Source organism: Pseudorasbora parva, chromosome 5 (assembly GCF_024679245.1).
Source record: "Pseudorasbora parva isolate DD20220531a chromosome 5, ASM2467924v1, whole genome shotgun sequence".
In the NCBI taxonomy this organism is placed as follows: Eukaryota; Metazoa; Chordata; class Actinopteri; order Cypriniformes; family Gobionidae; genus Pseudorasbora; species Pseudorasbora parva.
Genome location: NC_090176.1, coordinates 17,264,750 through 17,289,540, shown reverse-complemented (window position 1 = coordinate 17,289,540; position 24,791 = coordinate 17,264,750). Strand labels below are relative to the sequence as shown.

General features: G+C 39.2%; 1 protein-coding gene across 5 annotated transcripts in view; it reads left to right on the top strand.

The window, feature by feature from the left end:
- Positions 1–24,791, top strand: part of tmprss3a (transmembrane serine protease 3a) — a 42,568-nt gene that overhangs the window by 13,089 nt on the left and 4,688 nt on the right. For 3 of the 5 annotated variants that reach the window (XM_067443382.1, XM_067443381.1, XM_067443383.1), the window contains 10 exons: positions 3,926–4,175; positions 4,610–4,717; positions 9,467–9,580; positions 9,664–9,787; positions 11,682–11,810; positions 16,851–16,897; positions 19,201–19,366; positions 19,450–19,619; positions 19,831–19,926; positions 23,006–23,148. In XM_067443382.1, the coding sequence (XP_067299483.1) occupies positions 3,926–4,175; positions 4,610–4,717; positions 9,467–9,580; positions 9,664–9,787; positions 11,682–11,810; positions 16,851–16,897; positions 19,201–19,366; positions 19,450–19,619; positions 19,831–19,926; positions 23,006–23,148 (1,347 nt within the window). The remainder of the gene's footprint in view (positions 1–3,925; positions 4,176–4,609; positions 4,718–9,466; positions 9,581–9,663; positions 9,788–11,681; positions 11,811–16,850; positions 16,898–19,200; positions 19,367–19,449; positions 19,620–19,830; positions 19,927–23,005; positions 23,149–24,791) is intronic. The other 2 variants (XM_067443385.1, XM_067443386.1) reach the window with 2 other exon arrangements.

Genomic DNA, 24,791 nt, shown 5'->3' with positions numbered 1-24,791 from the left:
ACATCCTGGGGCCATGTGTTCCCCAGGTAAGCAACCCGGCCATCCACATGACGTTAAAGAAAACGTGATTCATCAGACCAGGCCACATTCTTCCATTGCTCCATAGTCCAGTTCTGATGCTCTCATGCCCATTGTTGGTGCTTTCGGCAATGGATAGGGGTCAGCATGGGTACCCTGACTGGTCTGCATCTATGCAGCCCCGTACACAACAAACTGCGATGCACTGTGTATTCTGACACCTTTCTATCAGAACCAGCATTAACTTTTTGAACAATTTGAGCTACAGTAGCTCGTCTGTTTGATCTGACCACACGGTCCAGCCTTCATTCCTCACATGCATCAAAGAGCCTAGGCCGTCCATGACCCTGTCGCCTGTTCACCACTGTTCATTCCTTGGATCACTTTTAACAGATACGGACTACTGCAGACTGGGAAACCCCACAAGAGCTGCAGTTTTGGAGATGCTCTGACCCAGTCGTCTAGCCATCACAATTTGGCCCTTGTCAAACTCGCTCAAATGCTTACGCTTACCCGTTTTTCCTGCTTTAACACATTAACTTTTAGGACAAAATGTACACTTGCTGCCTAATATATCCCACCCACTAACAAGTGCTGTGATGAAATGATAATCAGTGTTATTTACTTCACCTGTCAATGTACCTGATCGGTGTATATATCAATGTCTTTTCATGTTTCTTGGTCATAGTGTGGGGGATATCTTTTTCCGTATCACTACCCTAAGACTACATAAAGGGGGACAAATTGACCCATCTTTATTTTCTATGGAATTTTGACCCAAACATTATTTTTATGTCAATAATACTATTTATTTTCTCTAAATATTTTATAGATTACTTTAAAAAATATATATATAGAATTTTTTTGCTCTGAGCCAAGAATTTGCCTCAGACACCAACCCTGTTCATGCTAATACTTTATTCATCCTATACATTTTTTTAACAGTCTTGAAGCATTCAAATGTAGAACTGACTCAGACAGTATACAGTTAGCTCCATATGTATTTGGACACAGGCATAATTTTCATACTCTTGGCTCCATATGTCACCAGAATAAAATTAAAATGAAACAACCAAGAGGAATTTGAAGTGCCGACTTTTAGGGGCTCTAATGTAATTGGACAGATGAATATAATCATAAATAAAATGTGTTTATTTTTAATATTTTGTTGACATTTTTTTGCAGACAATGGCTGCCTGAAGTCTGGAACCCATTGACATTACCAAAGACTGGGTTTCCTGCTTTCTATTATTTTCATAGGCTCTAAGTGCAGCTGTCTTCAGTTGTTGTTTCTTCTTGGGTCTTTCTGCCTTTAGTTTTGCCTTCAGCAAGCGAAATGCATGCTCGATCAGGTTGAGATCAGGCGATTGACTGCTATTACAGAATATTACATTTCTTTTCCATAAAAAACTCCTCGGTTGCTTTTGCAGTGTGTTTTGGATCATTGTCCATTTGTTCCATGAAACGCCAGCCAATACTCTTTCCTGCATGTGGCTTATTCTGGGCAGACATTATAATCCATGAGCTGTTCCAAGTCTTTTCCACTTCTCTACTTTTTCTTTCTGTCGTTCTGGTACAGGTTGATCTTAGTTTCATCCGCCTAAAGAATACTTTTCCAGAACTGGTCAGGCCTTTTTAGATGTTTTTTGTGGCAAAGTCTAATCTGGTCTTTTTATTCTTTACGCTTATGAATGATTTGCACCTTGTGGTGATCCCTCTCTATTTGCTCTCGTAAAGTCTTCTGTTGAATGTAGACGTTTACAATGACACGCCTACCTCCTGGAGAGTGTTCTTTATTTGGCTGGATGTTGTGAAAGGGTTTTTCTTTACCATGGAGAGGATCCTGTGATCATCTACCACTGTTGTCTTCCATGGACGTCCAGCCCTTTTTATGTTGCTAAACTCCCCAGAGCATTATTTTATTTCTTAGAATGTACCAAACTGTTGATTTGACCACTCCTAATGTTCCTGCTATCTTTGATAGATTTGTTCAGGATTTGTTTTGTTTTTGAAGACTAATGATGGCCAGTTTGACTTGCATGGTGATCTCTTTTGAACGCATGCTGTGGGTACACAGCAGTAGATTTCAAATCCAAATGCCACACTTAGAATCAACTCCAGACCTTTTGCCTGCTTGATTGATGAATAAATAATGAAGGAATAGCCCACACCTGTCTATGAAACTTTTAATTTAATTGTCCAATTACTTTTGGTCCCTTAAAGGGGGGCTACTCTCAAGAGATGTAATTCCTAAACCCTTCTCCAACCTGAGAATGTGTACTTTCATATCCATTATACAGCTATATATATTAGCTTGAATATTGTGCCTGTGTCCAAATATATATAAACCTAACTACATGTGATTTCAGATATAGTAGATGAGTAAAAAGGCCCAAAGTAAAGAAAAGGGTGTAAACTGCATTAAAAGTTATGCTTAGAAAGGTGCAAATCTTACGTGAAATGTTCTGTCTCTGTTTTAAAAGATTATTTTCACATTTTCTGGAGAGATATGTGGGGAATAAAGGTTCAGCTTAGAATATAATTTAGTTTAGAGTTTGTTTAGAAGTAGAGCTGCATTTTAAAAACAATACATTTAATATTTTTTGATGATAATGATATATTCAAGAAAAGTGGACAAATAGGCATTGAAACATTTCTGTCCATCCATCCATCCATCATCTTCCGCTTATCCGGGGCCGGGTCGCGGGGGCAACAGTCTAAGCAGAGACGCCCAGACTTCCTTCTCTCTGGCCACTTCCTCCGGGGAAACCCCGAGGCGTTCCCAGGCCAGCCGGGAGACATAATCCCTCCAGCGTGTCCTGGGTCTTCCCCGGGGCCTCCTCCCAGTGGGACGTGCCCAGAACACCTCCCTGGGAAGCCGTTCAGGAGGCATCCGAAATAGATGCCCGAGCCACCTCAGCTGGCTCCACTCGATGTGAAGGAGTAACGGCTCTACTCTGAGCTCCTCCCGAGTGACCGAGCTTCTCACCCTATCTCTAAGGGAGCGCCCGGCCACCCTGTGGAGAAAGCTCATTTCAGCCGCCTGTATCCGGGATCTTGTCCTTTCGGTCATGACCCACAGCGCATGACCATAGGTGAGAGTAGGAACATAGATTGACCGGTAAATCGAGAGCTTTGCCTTACGGCTCAGCTCCTTCTTCACCACGACAGATCGGTACATCGCCCGCATTACTGCAGATGCTGCACCGATCCGTCTGTCAATCTCCCGTTCCATCCTTCCCTCACTCGTGAACAAGACCCCAAGATACTTAAACTCCTCAACCTGAAGTGAGCAAGCTACCCTTTTCCGACTGAGACATTTCTGAAAAATTTCTGTATCATCAATTATTTTAATAATTGCATTAATAGAACAGCTATTTTTGTTGGAAGAAAATCATTAATTCAAATATGAGTCATTTCGATCCACTTGATCAAGTGTAGCGTCAATTCTGGCAGGTCACGTTAGTCAAGCTCACATTAGCTGACTATCAGCTGATCGCATCTACCTATAGGAATAAGAAGTCTATCACAGCATGCATATATAAGCTCCTTCAGTATTATCAGCTGCTATTGCGTTTCTCCAGAGCTAATTACCCTCCTCCATCCTCAGCTCCTCCTCTTGTCATTCAGGATTTGATATTCTGATTCCCCAAAAAGTTAAATCAAACTAAAGTCCTGAATTATGTTGCACATTATAATTGCCATTGATGGTATCTGCAATACATTGTTGGTTCTGTTCTGTTTACCCTGGGGCAGCATGGATGCGCAAGGAGTTCTTGTTTTGAACTGTGGATGTATGATAAATAAAATAGGATCTAAGTAAAATATGTAAAAATGATACTGAAGGAATACAGCACAAAGATAAATGAATGCTGGATCACTTTTGAGTCTTCATGCTTCCACACAGGGAGCAGCTGATCAGCTATATCCCGAGAAAATAGAGGTGGTCTCTGTAACTGAGGAAGACATTCCTGCTATGGATCCCCCGGCCCTGCTGAAGGTCAGTCCCCAGGACAGTTCAAATGCCAGTCCTCCACCAGATGACAGCACTGTCAAACCCAGTTTCGAAGTCACTTCCAAAGACCCTCTAACAGAAACCTCCTCAGGCCAGCCCAGCCTTTCATTGCCAGTAACCAAAGTCCAGCCCTTTGTTACAGGTACCAATGTACAGCATCCATTATGGTCAAATCATCAAAATGCTTATATGTGGACTACTTTCTTCTTGATATTGATTTATACTATTTAAATCCAAACTCAATTTCCAGAGTTAATGGCTGAATCTTACATTATCATCCAAAAATGCAGCTAGAATCATTGATCCAAACCATTTCAGTCATCCAATACATCAACCCTAATTGTTAGTTTGTTGAAGTAAGCCATTTGCAGATAGAAAAAATACACAAATGGACACTCTGTTCCTGTAGATCAGCTTATAACACATGATGGCAACATAGAGATTGTGGGTTCAACCTCCAGAGAAAAGTACATACCCATAACATGTATTATTGCTTCGGATAAAGTGTCTGTTAGATGCATAAATATTAATCTCTTTCATGTTAAATATCATCTCATGTAACTGCTAACAATTTAGCAGAGGAGAAAACACTCCGTGGAAGGCTGTTTGCACGCAGGATGGAGATACTGATTGGGGCTTGTGTCCTCCTCACCCTCATTATTGTGCTTGGAATTGGACTAGGCGGTGAGTCTTCATGAAACAAAATCTCTCTTCATTAGCCTTAGCCTATATAGTTGCAGCTTATATTTATAATAGCATTTATTTCTTTGTTTTTGTGTCATCAATTATCAATCGATCAATGTGATTACCTTGAATCTGTCAAGCTGGTTTGCAAATAGGTCTCAACTATTAATTTTGCGAAGCACTAATCTGAAATCTTAAAAGTACACCACTAAGCAACATGTAATATTTGTGCGTTTAAATATGCCAAAATACACAGGGTAGTGCAATAAAAAAACACAATGTCTGGATCCCCAGAGGACTTCATCACACTGATGAACATGATTTCATGATTTCATGTTCATGATTTCAAAAAATTTTGTTGGTCCAGGAACAACATTCCAACAAAACATGAGACAAGCTTACAGTTTATGTCAAGTTTAGGCTTACAACCAGGGTTAGGTGCTTCAGTGTTGTTCAGCTATCATTTCCTTATGATTTTTGGGATAACTTACGGATAGGGTTAGGTTGAAGGGTAAGAATATGTTTCGGATAAATTTCCAGTCAATAATGTTGTTCCAGGATCAACAATGTTGATCAGGGAACATGTCTTACTTGGCAAAGTCACAGTGACTGAGTAACACTGAAAGTAGGGCACTGCGCTCAATGGCTGTGTGGGAAGCAGAGTGTGCCCTGGATTATAACCAAAAAAATTTCCAAAAACAGACTCACCCATATTCTTTACACTTCACAGTATACACGTCACACACAGCAAAAGTACCAAAAAGTATCACAATGGTGTTTTTGACAAAAATCAGTACCATGTAAAACATCTTGGTACATGAACATTCTGGTATCATATGTAGGCTACCATATGATCACATCACTGTCCTATGGTACTGCCACAGCACTCTTTTGCGAGTACTCTACTCCTACATATCCAAACACAGATCTAGCAACCCAACCCTACCCTGTGAAATACCACCAAATTTGTATACTTTATACATGTCAAATCACCTTTATACAATACAGATTGCTTCAAAGCAGCTTTACGGTGATGGTGGCTGAGAGAGCTCAATACACTGCAACTGAGGAATGCACACACAAATAGAAAACACCAGCAAATTAAGAAAGCATCATTAGTTTGACAACGCGTCAACTCAACCAAATACAGAAGCACACTTCAAAAATTCACAACTCAAGCAAATACAGAAACACACTTTAAATACTCACAATCCAACCAAACACAGAAACACGCTTCAAATACTCACAACTCAACCAAATACAGAAACACGCTTTAAATACTCACAACTCAACCAAATACAGAAACTCTCTGCAAATACTCACAACTCAACCAAATACAGAAACTCTCTGCAAATACTCACAACTCAACCAAATACAGAAACACGCTTCAAATACTCACAACTCAACCAAATACAGAAACAGGCTTCAAATACTCACAACTCAACCAAATACAGAAACACGCTTCAAATACTCACAACTCAACCAAATACAGAAACACGCTTCAAATACTCACAACTCAACCAAATACAGAAACTCTCTGCAAATACTCACAACTCAACCAAATACAGAAACACACTTCAAATACTCACAACTCAACCAAATACAGAAACACGCTTTAAATACTCACAACTCAACCAAATACAGAAACTCTCTGCAAATACTCACAACTCAACCAAATACAGAAACTCTCTGCAAATACTCACAACTCAACCAAATACAGAAACACGCTTCAAATACTCACAACTCAACCAAATACAGAAACGCACTTCAAATACTCACAATCCAAAAAAACACTAAAACACACTGCTAATACTCATAATCCAACCAAATACAGAAACATGCTTCAAATACTCACAACTCAACCAAATACAGAAACTCTCTGCAAATGCACACAACTCAACCAAATACAGAAACACACTTCAAATACTCACAATCCAAAAAAACACTAAAACACACTGCTAATACTCATAATCCAACCAAATACAGAAACTCTCTGCAAATGCACACAACTCAACCAAATACAGAAACGCACTTCAAATACTCACAATCCAAAAAAACACTAAAACACACTGCTAATACTCATAATCCAACCAAATACAGAAACACGCTTCAAATACTCACAACTCAACCAAATACAGAAACGCACTTCAAATACTCACAATCCAAAAAAACACTAAAACACACTGCTAATACTCATAATCCAACCAAATACAGAAACACGCTTCAAATACTCACAACTCAACCAAATACAGAAACTCTCTCCAAATACTCACAACTCAACCAAATACAGAAACATGCTGCACATGCTCACAACTCAACCAAATACAGAAATTATCTGCAAATACTCACAACTCAACCACATACAGAAACACACTTCAAATACTCACAATCCAAAAAAACACTAAAACACACTGCTAATACTCATAATCCAACCAAATACAGAAACACGCTTCAAATACTCACAACTCAACCAAATACAGAAACACGCTTCAAATACTCACAACTCAACCAAATACAGAAACTCTCTGCAAATACTCACAACTCAACCAAATACAGAAACACGCTTCAGATACTCACAACTCAACCAAATACAGAAATACGCTTCAAATACTCACAACTCAACCAAATACAGAAACACGCTTCAAATACTCACAACTCAAACAAATACAGAAACACGCTTTAAATACTCACAACTCAACCAAATACAGAAACTCTCTGCAAATACTCACAACTCAACCAAATACAGAAACTCTCTGCAAATACTCACAACTCAACCAAATACAGAAACACGCTTCAAATACTCACAACTCAACCAAATACAGAAACAGGCTTCAAATACTCACAACTCAACCAAATACAGAAACACGCTTCAAATACTCACAACTCAACCAAATACAGAAACTCTCTGCAAATACTCACAACTCAACCAAATACAGAAACACACTTCAAATACTCACAACTCAACCAAATACAGAAATTATCTGCAAATACTCACAGCTCAACCACATACAGAAACGCACTTCAAATACTCACAATCCAAAAAAACACTAAAACACACTGCTAATACTCATAATCCAACCAAATACAGAAACACGCTTCAAATACTCACAACTCAACCAAATACAGAAACTCTCTGCAAATACACACAACTCAACCAAATACAGAAACACGCTTTAAATACTCACAACTCAACCAAATACAGAAACACGCTTCAAATACTCACAACTCAACCAAATACAGAAACACGCTTCAAATACTCACAACTCAACCAAATACAGAAACACGCTTCAAATACTCACAACTCAACCAAATACAGAAACTCTCTGCAAATACTCACAACTCAACCAAATACAGAAACATGCTGCACATGCTCACAACTCAACCAAATACAGAAATTATCTGCAAATACTCAAAACTCAACCACATACAGAAACACACTTCAAATACTCACAATCCAAAAAACACTAAAACACACTGCTAATACTCATAATCCAACCAAATACAGAAACACGCTTCAAATACTCACAACTCAACCAAATACAGAAACACACTTCAAATACTCACAACTCAACCAAATACAGAAACTCTCTGCAAATACTCACAACTCAACCAAATACAGAAACTCTCTGCAAATACTCACAACTCAACCAAATACAGAAACACGCTTCAAATACTCACAACTCAACCAAATACAGAAACAGGCTTCAAATACTCACAACTCAACCAAATACAGAAACATGCTTCAAATACTCACAACTCAACCAAATACAGAAACACGCTGCAAATACTCACAACCCAACTGAATACAGAAGCACGCTTCAAATACTCACAACCCAACCAAATACAGAAACACGCTTCAAATATTCACAACCCAACCAAATACAGAAACACGCTTCAAATACTCACAACTCAACAGAATACAGAAACTCTCTGCAAATACTCACATCGCACATATAATCAGGATGTTAAAATAAACAATAACTCACATTTCAAGTCACTGAAAAGACCACTGTCAAGTAGACATTGCACAATAAGTAGTCCCCGCCAGGTTCGTCACTTGTTGGGGTCTCTTGAAACATTTCTGTTGTTGTCTGTGCTATTTGCAGCGCATTTCTGTATTTGGTCTTGTTGTGAGTATTTGTAGCACGTTTCTGAATGTATTTGAGTTGTCAGTATTTGCAGTGTGTTTCTGTATTTGGTTGCATTGTGAGTATTTGCAGCACATGTGTTGTCAAACTGATGAAGATGTTTTCTTAATTTGCTGGTGTTTTTTCTATTTGCATGTGTTTTCTTCAGTTGCAGGGCATTGAGCTCCCTCGGCCACCGTACATTGAAAATGATTAAATAATGCAAACAGAGTTAATTTCGGCTGTACAGCAGCTCTAGAAGAAAAGTGTCATTTCTTTTGACACTGTAATTTCTCTGAACACACCATTAGCAAAAATGAACCCCAGACACAAATTAATAATTAACAGATTAGACTGGATTAGATTGCACAACCAAGGAACGAAAAACGTTCATAAGATGTCTCCAACTCAGGTTGCGCAATATAATACAGACCGCACTTTATTTATGAGTCAGTGAGCAATGAAATTATTTACTTGCAGTGCATTGTGTCTGTTGTGCACCAATGAACAATAAATGTTTAAAACACAATAACGGCATAGACCTATAATTATCAATTATCCCACAATTAGTGGGCAAGGCTCATTCTAAATATGAATAATCCTCATATTTCCATCGCTTTAGTTGGCATGAGCTGTGCGGGGAAGTTTCGATGTGGCTCCTCTGGGTGTATTAGCAAGTCAGCGCAGTGTGATGGACATGTTGACTGTGAACATGGAGAAGATGAGCTCAGCTGTGGTGAGCACCAGAACACTTATATTAATAATCTGTCCTGTTGTTGAATGTTGCTGTTCATGTCTTTTGTCTATCTGTCTTTGCAGTGCGTCTGAGTGGAAAGAGTTCTGTACTGCAGGTGCTCACTAATGGAGTCTGGAGGACTGTTTGTGCCGAGAACTGGGACTCTGACCTTTCCCTCTCTGCTTGCAAACAGCTCGGCTTTTCAAGGTACACACCCTTTACATCTGTGTCCAATCTTGATCCAGGAGGGCCGCACTGTCCTGCGGAGTTTTGCTCTCTAACCCAAATCAAACAACAGAAACAACTAATCATGGGCTTACTAGAAAACTCCAGGCAGGTGTGTTGGGGTAATTTGGAGCTAATCGTCCAACGGCAGTAGGTTTATATTTAAATAGCATTTATATTTAAATAGCCATAAAAACAGCATTATTGTCCTAATCTTTAGGTGTGGACTCAAGACTTCACCTCTTTTAGGAATTTTTAGATAAATTATGAGCATCAGACTAAAAACTTGTGCTGACTTGTTAGGTAGCACTTGTATGAAGAAAATACAGAAATACCTCATTCTGACTGTAGCTCTTTTTAGCTTTTAAGCTACATCCACCAACACCAAACTCTGCACAGGCCATCTACAGACTTTCACTTTTTTAAAGAGGGCGTATGCTTTTTTTTTTTACATTTTCAACTTTCTTTACTGTCACAATGCTGCTTTTTGAACATCAAAAATGTGTACAAATTTAAAAACTAACTTAGCAAGTGCTAAAAACGTGTTCTGCTGTATATAGTGTGAATGTGTATAGTATGAATCTAATCCAGACGTACTACATTCACCATGTTGTCATTATCATTTGACCTACCAGCATCAGTTGCGTTGCTTCACTGCCTTTCATGTGGCCTCGTGGGATAGTAAAGTGTCCATCATATGCGCACTTCTAAAATCTCGCCAGAAGTAGTAGGTCATTCGGTCACTTTTTGCCTACTCTTTTACTGTGACTACTGTGAATTTGAACATACTTCTTTTGTCACATACTGTTTTTAGCCTACTAAATAGTAAGGAAGTATGAGATTTTTTTCACATAATGCAGATATGGTAAAGGGCGAGACATTAACAAAAACACGCTGGAATCGGTTGACCAGTCACAATGCACTGATCCAGCTGACCATTCGAGCACAGTAATTTTTTCAGAAGGAGGGCCTTCACAGTAGCCTGACAAGCCAGACCCACATCAAGATGTTTGGTCTGAAAACTCACCATAGACAGGGCTCAATCTGAGGGGCGGGATAAACGGTTGTCTTTCAAACTCCCTCTGCACGCGATAGGATAGCGCTACCACCAACCAGAGCAACGAAGGGGAAACAGAGCTTGTTGATAGATTAAACATTCACCATATCCGGTCGGCTAAACCCCGAACACATCTTCCCTTTTTAAGAATGACTTCAGTACCGTTCTTTGGCCCGTCCAGAGTGAGAGGAATACAGCTCAGAAGGGTATTGAGAGTTCCTAGACGACACTTGCGGGCAGATTAAATTTGCTGCCACTAGGGTGCGTCTAGATTTCTAGGCTACCTTCACAGCATTACTGACAGACTTGGAAGAGAGGTGCTGCCAATATGTAAAATATATATACGAAAAATAATGTTTTCAACATTAAAATATTATGGGCCCTGTCATGCACCCAGCACAATGTGACATCAGACGTGATGCAAGTGTTTTTTGCTAGTTTCAGCTAGATGTAGTTATGATTTTCACATCCAGCGCCATTTTTTTCATCATTACACTAGCAAAAGTACATTTGGATATGCTCTAAGTGTACCTGCGCCATGCGCTTTAGACCATGCACTCAGATCGTTAAAATGGGTTCCTAAATCCTATTCTAGTAGACCCCAAAAACAAAATCAATACTTTGTAAAAGGACATAATAGGTCCTCTGTAAACTTTCAGTCTAAACTGTAAAGTTTATCCATTGAAAACTCTCTAAGAACAATCTGATAAAGAGCTTGGGAGACATGGATGTTTGATGCTAGTGCTACATTGTACATTACCGATTTGCAAATGCTATAACATCATGTTTTAAAAGCTGTTTTGTCCCCCTCTCTTTTAGATATGTTGAGTCGAGAGCTCTTCCTCTGTCCTCTATTGATCAGGACTTACAAAGTAACCTGGTGTCAATAAGTTTGAACCACACAAGTACCCAGCAAGCTATCAAGATACATAACATTACTAATTTCAGGTAAACACATCCTCTTCATAATTACGGCAATTGTTTGCAAGGAAGCACCATAATGTTGTATGTCCTAAACTTTGTTAAAGATTCTTGCACAAATCACTTTCAAGCAACATCCAGCAGACTTCAGTTTCAACCCTGCTTCAACACACTGTAATTAAGTGTTCCTGGAGATCTTAATTAGCTCAATTAGATCTTAATTTAGGTGTTTGATTCGGGTTGGAGCTGAATGTTTGACAAAGGTAGAGCTCCAATGCTGCGTTCCACTTAACTATAAGACACGCACTTGCAAACTTCCCCAAGCACTTCTCCTCGGGGGAATCCCCGCAGCCATTTTGAAGTGTGTTCCACTTTGTGAAGTGGACAAGGGAAGTTTATATGGACAAACCCCAGAGTCCTGCACGGGTCCATTTTTGAAGACCCGCCCCCGCCCGTACCCACAAAGTTTCGCACCAGATCTGACCTGTGGCCTGTGAAAATATCAAAATTAAATCCGCACCCGCCCTGACCCGTAAATATTTGGCCCGTTACCCGATCCATGCCCGCAATAAATCACACACGCTAAAATCATTCAAATTAAAATGCTTTATTTTATTTTTTGCACCTCTCTCAATATCAACAGCGTCATGAATGGGCTAATGAAACAGGCTGTGCCTTTAAAGACTCATTGTCAACAATTTCATATACTCCACTCACCAACTTTACTTCATCCATTGCTACTCCTGCAACTATGTAGTGGCTTGGCAGCATCCCATAATGCTACTCCAAAAGCTCATTGGCAGTATCAATGATCTAAACCAACCCCCATGTCTGTCTGATTTTATTTTTTGATGCAGAGATCTGTTTGGTTGCTATGGAATGGCTTGGCACCATCCCATAATGATTCCCCAAAATCCCCCTGTCAGTATGAATGATATTATAAACCAACCCCCATTCCCCTATGACATTCAGATGTGAAGATATCCAGTGTGGCTTTGGGTTGCTAGGGTGCTTGATAATTGGTTGCTAGGGCGTGGCTAGGAAGTGTTGAAGGTGATTTGTGATTGGCCGTTGACGCCCTGAGTCAATCAAATCCACCCTCATGTTTCTATGACACTTCTATCCAAAGATATACCTTTGATCTCTTTCAATGGAAGTCTATGGGATCGGTTGCTAGGGAGCTCTAAATGGTTGCTATGGCGTGGCTTAATAGCATCATCATGATCCTGAGATAGTGATTGGTTGCCTGAGTAGATTGAGCCCACCCCCTTGTGTCTGTGACACTGTGAACCAGAGCTGTGGTCAATACAAAATCCCTATGGGATTTACCATTGTAGGAGAAACGCATGCATTTGATGGGACGACCCTCCCCATTATAAGTCAATGGGGAAATTCGGGCCGCTCCTGCGCCCCAGGGGTACAACTTACACCCCATTTCGATGTATGTTCTGAGAGATCCTGTCAGGCTCTTCAAATGTGGTAATTCACGAGTTTCTACGAAATCCTCGCTCAGAGCTATGAGTGGTCAAAGTTTGCCGCAATGTTAAGTCAATATGATTTTTTGGCTGCTTTTTCGCCCCTGGGGCGAACATCGTACCGCCGATCCCTTAGAAGAGATATAGCACACCATTCCCGATTAGCACGCACGTTTTGACGCCTCATTCGTGGGTCTAGGACAAAAACTGTGGGAGGAGAAGCGCGACAAAATTTTGTGTGGAATACTAATTTTTTCATTGTTCGCCTTCGCTGACTGCAAAACCCGACACTGTGAATTTTGAATGCTTTAGCTCTTCCTAGGGGTGCGCACATGTGGGTGGATCCTGTAGCGAAAGCGGTGGTTGCCATGGTAGCAAGAGAGAGTGACAGTCGCCCAAGCCAATCACTTGTTTCATCCCGAACAAAAATAATGAGCAGTGTTTATTGCAGATTAAAAAGTCTAGTCACTCGATTTTTATACTCTCTTTTTCAGAGTACTTACACTTTGTACACTACATAATTAGTACACTAATTATGTATTGACATATAAAGAAAGTGTAAACAAATTTGGACAAAAGTGTTTTAGATCATTCTTACCTACCCTACCTTTAAGGCATGTCTGTGCAACAGATTAATCAACACTAGTGGGAGGAGTTACAGATCAGCTGCTACCTGGCTGTCATGCCGTGGCCTGCCAGAACTACAATTGCGCTCCATTCAGTCGCTCCAACTACACTGATAGCCACTCTTACATTGAACTTCGATTTGAAAGATGTGTGCTGAGTGTAGACAACAGCAAAGCCGCTCTGATTTAACCTTTCATTTACATAGAAACTACTCATCTGAAAATCCATTGCAAGTAATTTTCTTCAGGGTGTGCTATTCGTTTTTTATAAGGTGTTGTTAGATTCTAAATGCTGTACCATATGAATGAATATCCTGTAATGTACACTCTGATATCCCACGCTTGACTGTTTTATCTGTTTCATCATGTTTGCTCATGCATAAAAGCCATTCACAGCCTTCCTAAGTCCTTGATAAAAAACCTTGTGCCTTCTGTTACAGCTGTTTTTTTTACAGAGCTGTGTGTTTACTTTGTTCTCTACCCATACGGAAATGCAATACATGTGTATATATGAAATATCAATATATGCGATATATGTGATATATAAAGTAAAAACATATATGAAACATATTAGAAATTGGAACAATTCCATATATTGACATATAAATGTATCCCATATATTATAAATGTTTATGAATGTATAATACATATTTTGACATATAGGTCTCATATATGAAATATCCTAATATGCTCATATAGAGGAAAAACATAAATGCACATATATGCACAGCATCAGAAATTCCATATATTGACATATATCTTTAGTCAACATATGTTTAAATTATATATGTGACAAATCACTATCAATGTCAAATGTCATAGGGTCTTAAAATATATACTATGTATAAAACAAATGACATTTAAAATAAAAAATATTTATAATGTTACTTATTGTCAGGTGAGGCAAGAGATGAAGGACTCAAGGGTGCAGAGGTTAATGGGCTTTTTATTAGACTTCAAAAATAAACAATCGAAACAAACAAACCCTGTCATGCTTGTAACTGGCTCATCTTAGTTTTTTATACAACAAGAAAGCCTAAAAAAAACGGGAATTCACTTTTGCCAATAGTTTGTGTTCAAACTAACTGTAAGATTCTAAATGTGGGAGTGGAAATAAATTGTATCTATTTAACCACTGAATGAGATAACATAGTAACAATTAGCACATGGACAGATATCCAAGACAGCATTGTGAATATCGAAGCTTAACACTATAAGTAAAAAAAACAACAACAGTACATCAATTCCAAACTCAAAATACTAGTGATACACAAACAAAAAACAGTACCAAACAATTCAAAATGCCGTAGAAGGAAAAGGATATACAGTCTGCAATGCAAGTCTCTTATATGAGTGTTGTAGAAGGCCCAGTCCAAGCAGGCAATGAAGATATACAATCCTAAATCACAGATAAGGCACTGGCACAATCCAACACAGGTCAGAAGTAGGTATCAGTGCACTCAAGCCCCATAACAGAGTCCTCTGCGAGCTTCTCTGCAAACTTCCAAACACTATGAATTAACATTTTTATGGGTACATCAAAATGTGCATTTGAATAAGATTGTAAAGCATTAGAATGTACAATTCACTTAACTCTCAAACGCAATGTGATTCCAGGCATTTTCACCCATGCTCCATTGCAATGCCTCTCCTCTATGCTACTCGTAACCTTAAAACCCCTTCCTCCCTTTGTTGCCCTCTAGAGGACAGGATGAAAAATGTCATGAGTGTACACGCCATGGCTAATGATGAGCAGAAGCCGCATGCTAAACAAACAACCCTAAACACATGGACAAAAGAGTATATACTGTCCAAGCAAAACTAGATGCTCACGAGACCAAGTGAATGCTCAAACTGTACACTTACAACGGGGAGAAAAACACACATGGAGCTTTTAATGTCCGAAGCCTGAACCAAAACTAAATTAGAATGAAATGCCAGGATTCAAACACCACTATATAAATCCTTATAAAATCCTAAACAAGCATACTGAATGTTTGCATACATTACACTCTAAAAAATGCTGGGTTAAAAACAACCCAAGTTGGGTTGAAAATGCACCGACCCAACAATTGGGTTGTTTTAACCCAATGGTTGAGTTGTTTTAACCCAATGGTTGGGTTAAATGTTGCTTAAGACAACCCAATTGCTGGGTGTATGTTTAAATAAACTTATATATATATAAATTCAACATATATTGTTTGCATATATGGCGTTAACATACAGTACCATATAAAAAGTCAACATATAAATAATTTTAATATATGTATATATAATAATTCTTCTATGGGTATTTCATACATGCTATAAACCTATATCTTCATATATCATGAGAATGGATATATGTGCTAATAATGTATTGCCTTAGATGAAACATATATGACATCACTACTCGGATATAGGGACATATATGTACATATATTACATTTCCGTATGGGTAACCAACAGCTTAAAGCACTCAATGCCCCTTTTAGACTCTTTGAATTAACTCTCTTACAGCTACTATGCTCTTCATTCTTGTTCCCTTTTAAAGCCATACAGAGTATATTAGTATGATCCCACTTAATCTCAATGGGAGATTAATCTCAATAATCTCACTTAATCTCAATGGACTGTTCAATGTGTTAATTTACTCACCTGCAGTAATACAAATCTAATATTCATTTTATAATGAAACACAAATGGAGATGTTTAGATGTGTCCACAATGGCTTTTTCTATTAAATGAAAGCATACAGTGACCAAGGCCTGTCAAACTCCAAAAAAGACAAAAACTATATTCCAGGTCATCAGAAACCATATGCCACATAAATGCCATGCACTGCAGATTTCACATCTTATTCCAAAATAGAATTTCTTGGAAATTCATTCCAAAAAAGAAAAAAAATTGGTTGGGTGAATTAACCTCATTAATAGCATACCATTTCTTAACCATTTATATCATTTTGTTGTCTTTTTTCTCCCCAGTAAAACGCAGTGCAGTCTGGGGAGGGTAACAACGCTTAAATGCATAGGTAAGCAAAATGTTTCACATTGTGCTGATATTAACAAAAATCAACATTTCGGCAATATTGTCAGTAGTGCAGTGATGAATGAAGCACAGCTCACACAGAAGTCACTTTCAAATTAGGCAGCTTTCTTGTTTTTTTAAATTTGCGCAGGGAAATCTTTCACCCTCATACAAATTCTGAACCGCACATTTTACAAATATCATTCAAATGAGGTTCACTTAGGCTAGATGAGACTCCTGACATATTGAAAAGAGTTTCAATTCCTTTACCAAAGTACATTATTTTAAGGCATTCTTTTTCTTCATTAGCTTTAATGCCAATGATGAAAATAATGAAATAATGAGTCAGAAATAATGAGTTCTTTGTGAAAAAAACATCAAAGTTTGGAGGTGTTTTCAGGAATCTATTCTTGTATAAAAAGAATTTCCCAAGAGTAATGTCTTAATTCTGTTTCATCTTTCATAAGTATTCCAAATATTACATTTTCCTTTGTTAATTCTAAGTTATTAATTCAGGTAAATCTTCAAATTTAAGAAATAACCAGTAATGCAAATCCCCCCAGAAGCAATTGGCAAATTAGCAATGATAAAAAAATATGTTCTGTTAACCTCAAAACCAAATCGAAATCTCAAAAATTCTCTGGAAGGATCTACTTCATTAAAGGGGGGGTGAAATGCTGTTTCATGCATACTGAGCTTTTTACACTGTTAAAGACTTGGATTCCCATCCTAAACATAGACAAAGTTTCAAAAACTAATGTTGGACGTTTGATGGAGTATTTCTGTATCAAAAATACTCCTTCCGGTTTCTCACAAGTTTCGGAGAGTTTTTTTCGAGTATGGGTCGGCTTGATGTCGATAGAGCGGAAGGTTCTTGTATGGGCCGTACGGGCTCTTCTCCCGGTAGGGTGCGCGCGCTGCATTTGAACCGATTTGAACGCAGAAATGACGGGAAGCTTCACAACATCGTGGATCTCCATGGTCACTGCTGTCACAGGACTTCACCAAATCATACCAAAGAAGTGTGTTTTTGACGGAGCGGTCCCAGCGATAAAGGTTCAGTCCTACTTTGGAAGCAGCCGGTGATTAAAACCGCTTCAAATGTCTATGCTGTTGTCGCGTGAGTAAACATCAGTAAACGACACGATCGTGTGCTTCGTCATTCAAATGCGCTAACGGTTACTCCATTGTTGTTCTATATATAACGTTACACTAGTCTGACGTGCAAAACCGTTTTGCTTGCTACTGCTAAGGTTTAGTCGCATACAATAGTCCATAAACCGAATCATGTCCTCATAAACTGCGAGTAAACACACAAATGTTGACAGGCCACTAAATACAGTACATACCACAGAGACGGACGTCCTGCTGTTGCTGTTTCTCCTGTTCAATTTATTTCAGCCTGATTCTGGATCATGTATTAGCTGAATCCAATCGAGATTGACTGAAACTGAGTGTTTCACCCCCCCCAGTGCGGATTGTGGTATTGAGAACATTTAGGTTAGTGAGAGAAACGGCATTCACCAAAAGCTTAGAAAAACAAAGGGAAGAGCCAGCTAAACACATGTCTCTTTTCTATCTGCTGTTTATCTCTTTTGAGACAATCATCTGAGCCATAAAAGTTGCATGATTAATTTAAATGTGCAGTGTGCAGTATTTATGATGATCTATTGACAGAAATGCAATGTAATATAAAAAATACATAACTATGTTTTCAGTGTAAACCTTACATAATGAACCGTAATGTTTTTATTACCATAGAATGAGCCGTTTCTATATTATACACCGCGGGCTCCCTTACAGTGAAGTCGGCATTTTGTGCCGTGATGTTTCTACAGTAGACATAAACTGACAATCTTCTCTACAGAGCGCTAGCTACTCTTTGCTGTCTCAAACAATGACATCTTTGTCCTGTGTTGGCCACCGTAGCTTCTCTGTGTGCTTCGAAAGGGAGGGGTGAGTGGCGGGTGGTTGGAATTCGTAACCTCACCACTAGAAGCCGCTAAAATGTACACACTGCACATTTAATGCCCAAAAAACTAAGTAAAAAATAAACCGCCTCAGTATGAAGTGGCAGCAAAGTTAGTAAAAAAAAAAGTCATACATCCAGGCCAATAGGTGACAGTGTTGAGTCAAAATCCACCGGACTTTAAAAAACAAGTGAGAGTCAGTTAAATTAGCAAAACCAAGCAAAATGCATCTATTCATTTTAAAATATTGCCACGTTAAACACTATAAAGTGCACATGTAAATAAACATGGCATATCAGTGTTACATCAGCAAACATTTTATTCTGTTTCCTCATAGCCTGTGGTTCCAGACCTAAGTTCAATGCTCGTATAGTTGGCGGTAACCTGTCCGTTGAGGGCCAGTTCCCCTGGCAGGTGAGCCTACACTTTCAGACAGTGCACCTGTGTGGAGGCTCCATTATATCATCTCGCTGGATACTGACTGCTGCACATTGTGTGTACGAGTGAGTTTATAATGTTCTCACGAGTCAGCATTATCATATTCATCTAGCAACAGGGAAATAACCATAGTCTGATTTCCATACAGGTATGCAATCCCTATGTTTTGGACCGTCTATGTGGGATTGATAGATCAGCCCATGAATGCAGCGCAGTCTCTCGCCGTGGAGAAGATCATTTATCACAGACGCTACAGACCCAAGGGCTTGGACTATGATATTGCTCTGATGAAACTGGTGCAGCCCCTCATCTTTAATGGTACCTTCTACAAAAGAAGCTCTGGAAAGTGATTCTTTTGATGAACCATGTAGGGTGACGTTTCTCTGAGCTAGCTTTTGTACTTGCTGGCGGTTATGCAAATGGTCACTTAATCTTATCCTAATGACCTGCTACAACCTCCCATGCTCCTGTTTTGCATTCTTTGTGACACATGGCTTGTTTGTTAGATTGGTGTCACCTTTTTTCTTAGGTTTTGTGGAGCCTATCTGTCTGCCGAACTTTGGGGAGGAGTTTGAGGATGGTAAAATGTGCTGGATCTCAGGATGGGGCGCCACAGCTGAGGGTGGTAAGTGTGGGAAGCCAATATTGTTATATCTGATTCAGGAAGCTCAAACAAGTCCTGTAAAACCTTTCCAGGTCATTAAACTTAGAAATGCAATTTCACTTGCTTTTAACCAAGCGGCAACCTCCCCCAGTTTCTCTTGAAGCCAATGCAGAAACTACTTAAACTGCAATTCATTGACAGGCTCCAGTAGGGTAGGTGAGCGGAGTGGAGCAGCAGCAATTTCCCCTCCACGCTCTATGCATTCAAGAATCACTCCGCTCCAGCTCCGCTCCGGGTTCACAATTTCCCACTCCCCACTCCACTCCTTGCTCACTGATATCCGAAACACCACTCCATCTTCGCTCCGAGGAAATTTGCGGCTAACTAATAAAGTATTTAAGTAAGCTCTGAAATATCACTATAAAGTTCGGTTTATAACCTTCATTAAATGAAAAAAAATAAAAAAAAAATAGGAGATTAGGAGCCTAGTTCCGCTTCAACATTGTTTATTGTTGAAGTTAATTTATAAAAGTTAAATATCATTGATGCTTTTTGCAGTGCAAATTTTGTTTGGAAGTTTGGAAAGATGAACATAGCCTACGTTTTCATCAATTATTTCATCTACGGATCAATACTAGATTTCTGCTCATTCAAAATCTGATAAAGATAACTGTAAGCAGGTAAGCACTACAAGATTACATGTTTTTGAATGCATTAGAGAGAATGACTACGTGTGTGAATAAGGGCTACCTGTTTAAAATGTGCTTTCACCAGTATGTAAACTTTAACATCCCGCTTGGCCGGCATCATCGCATCAATCTAGTTGTTTACCATGTGATTTCTAAACACTGCGCTTTGCTTATATACACATATTTCTCATGTCTGTGAGGCAAGTAGCCTGCTGAGTTTCAGTTTATTTATGAGACGCGCTTCAGTTCATGAGCAATGAAAGCGATCGCTTCCGCGACCTCACGTCACGAATCACGATAGTCTATTTGCTTCTTATTTATAAAATACATGCAATTGGACGAAGAAACCTTTATTAAAATTAAGAGACAATTTGTACAAAACGAAAGAGAGGCTTTTTACAAAACAAAATTTAATATTAACTGAATATAACCACCAAAATAATTTCTGACCCACTCGCATCTTTGCACTTATCATAATCAGATGAAATTAAGATAATATTATAATATTTAAATATAAATATGAAAGAAAAAAATTGTCATGTCTGAGCTGGATTTGAACTAACATCATTTTACCGGTGAGCGGTTCATGAGCGGATTATTGAGCTGATCACACCGCTCCGCTCATTAGTCATTACAGGCTCGTTCTCGTCAGAACGCCCACGTATTCAAAAATGGTCGGGTTTAAATCGGGCTCGGGCTCATAATTACACTTAATGTGTCGGGCAGGGCCGGTCTCTCGGGTGCACGGGTATGGCTTGATTTTTTGAGCCGATCTAAGCTCTAGTTCTGGCTAAAAAATCAGTTATTATTTGCCGGCCCGTTGGCATGAAGTGTACTCGTGATGGAGCGGTAGTGGAGCGCACTCGGAGGGAGTGAAAACCGCAAAGCTCCGACATATAAAAAATCCACTCCTCCCTCCATTCAAAATGTCGCTACTCCGCTCCTAGTCCACTCCGCTCACATACTCTGGTAGGGAGCAGAATCTCATTGAGCCCCATGTTAAAATGCCTAACTTTACAGCAGGAAAAAAAACATCTTTACAGCCTGGTACAAATGGTGGTTTTGGTCAATATATCTAATTTTGCCCTTCATGACAACTATGAGGGGGGTGAATTTGTTTATAACTTATTCGTTTACATTATGTAAAGCCTTTCTGCATAATTAAGGGCGTGGCCACTTTGAGTGACAAGTGGATTGCCGTTTGTCTGCTGTCTGTTAGTCATCGCATCACCTCAGCTCCACCCACATCCCGCCTCTTGGCCCATTTTCTGTTATCTGGGAGTGACGCGTTGCAATGATGGCAACGGCCAGCTTTTCTCTACTTTACACTTCAAAACTGTTCTTCAGAATCCTATGGGTGATTTCACGGACACTACGTCCATATTTTGTTTACAGTCTATGGTTTCAACTCACCAAAATAGTCAAGACAATGGATTACTTTTTTACAAGACAAGGGATTATTTAGTAAATATTTTAAAACTGATAAACTTGAGTTCAAAGTCCAAAATTTTTCATGACAATTGGAGTTAAAGGGAAAAAATAAGTTCAATAACTTGATAGGACTATTATGTTTTACAATATACAGGGAAGTTACAGGCTGGGGAAGTCTTAACGATAACGTCCAGTGTGTTCAAATTACTTTCGCTGGAGCAATATGGTGATAGATTTTAGAAAAATAGATTTTTGAACTCTACTTCTACAAAATGACGAACAAATAATGTGCATCAGGATCGAAGAACACTCTCTGTCCCCCCGCCTCTCTTCTGAATAGTGATGGACACTTTCGAAACATTCTTCATGAAGTTTTGAAACCTTTACGAATCTTTGGTTTCAAATCAGAAGTCAGAAGGGAACACATATCAAAGTCACGTGATTTCAGTAAGTTCTGAACAACTTCTGAACACCCTTAAATAAAACATTTTCCTGCCTTTAGGTAACCCTTAAATGAACATTACACTTTTTTTAAAAATAGGCTCATTTTCCGACCCCCCCCCCCCCATAGAGTTAAACAGTTGAGTTTTACCAATTTCAAGTTCATTTAGCCAATCTCAGGATCTGGTGGTAGCACTTTTAGAATAGCTTAGCATAGATCATTGAATCTGATTAGAGCTCAAAAATGACCAAAGAGTTTCTATATTTTTCCTATTTACTCTTCTGTAGTTGCATTGCGTACTAGAAAATGAAAAGTTGCGATTTTCTTGACCGATATGGAACTACTCTCTCATTCCTGCTTAATAATCAAGGAAGTTTGCTGCCATACCATGGGGACAGGAAGTGCAACTAACATTGGATTCTTATTTCATGGAATGAATCCTTCGAAGGAAGCATTTTTAAGCTTTTGGACGCAGCCATTGATTTGAGTTTGTAAACGGACTCAGGAGGAGATAAGATGTCTGTGTTCTGTGTTTTAGGAGATGGGAGTGAGGCACTCCTTTCCGCAAGAGTCCCACTCATCTCTAACAAGGTCTGCAGTACCCCGACGGTTTATCAGGGCTATATATCACCAGGCATGATCTGTGCCGGGTACCTGGAGGGGGGGACAGACTCCTGCCAGGTATATCATCTCACCATGGATTGTTATATACTTTAGTGCAATTATACTTCATTTTAATTGTGTCCTTTTAAATACATCCTATTAATTATTAACTCCAACTGTATTTACTTATATAGCTATGGTTAGGGTTTGGTTTAGTTGCATGTAATTATGTAATTTGTACGTGTAACACACACACACACCTAAAGGATTATTAGTAACACCTGTTCAATTTCTCATTAATGCAATTATCTAATCAACCAATCACATGGCAGTTGTTTCAATGCATTTAGGGGTGTGGTCCCGTAAAGACAATCTCCTGAACTCCAAACTGAATGTCAGACTGGGAAAGAAAGGTGATTTAAGCCATTTTGAGCGTGGCATGGTTGTTGGTGCCAGACGGGCCAGTCTGAGTATTTCACAATCTGCTCAGTCACTGGGATTTTCACGCACAACCATTTCTAGGGTTTATAAAGAATGGTGTGAAAAGGGAAAAACATCCAGTATGCGGCAGTCCTGTGGGCGAAAATGCCTTGTTGATGCTAAAGGTCAGAGGAGAATGGGCCGACTGATTCAAGCTGACAGAAGAGCAACTTTGACTGAAATAACCACTCGTTACAACCGAGGTATGCAGCAAAGCATTTGTGAAGCCACAACACGCACAACCTTGAGGCGGATGGGCTACAACAGCGGAAGACCCCACCGGGTACCACTCATCTCCACTACAAATAGGAAAAAGAGGATACAATTTGCATGAGCTCACCAAAATTAGACAGTTGAAGACTGGAAAAATGTTGCCTGGACTGATGAGTCTCGATTTCTGTTGACACATTCAGATAGTAGAGCCAGAATTTGTCGTAAACACAATGGACCTCATTTATCAATCTTGCGTAGAAACTGGTGTATATGTTGGCGTAAGATTATGCTTACACTCCTCTCATCACCTGATTTATGAAGCTGTGCGTACCTCTGCAATCCAGGTGTACGCAATACTTGCCCTTGATAAATGCCGCGGCTGAAAGAGATCGTCATTAAAATAACACGCCCTATATATTCGTCTCCGCCTCCTCCATTTTACGCCATGAACAAACAGAGGACGGCAAAGAAGCGAAACTTCTCCGACGTGGAGATCGGGCGCGCTCAATCATCTCACTAGTCCACTAGTCAGGGCACTGATTAGAACATAAGTCAATGGGCTGACTCCCTGATCAGTGCCCTGATTACTGAACTAGTGAGATGATTGAGACGCGCCCATCGAGACCATCACCAGGGAAGTGGAAAAAAACCCAAAATTGTTTTATTTGGGAATTTAAAGAGTGGGATTAAAGGCACCCACAAAAACAAAATATGGACCTAAATTACGAGTAGCCTACTGTTAATAGTGTGGAGGTTGAGAAGCGCACTCAGCAGTTTAAATAGCTGTTTGGATGATAAATTACCATCACAATGCATTATTTTACAGCACGTTTTGAAACAATTAGCATTTAATTTCGTATCACGGCACATGTATTGGGGTGTACAATAGTGATGATGTGATGTGGATTACCATTAATTCACATTAATAATTACATGACAATTTGTAAAATTCTTCTTCCTATTATTATGATTTTTATTCTTAATGACGCTTGTTATTTAGAAGAAGAATGTCGTTTTTATTGATTTTA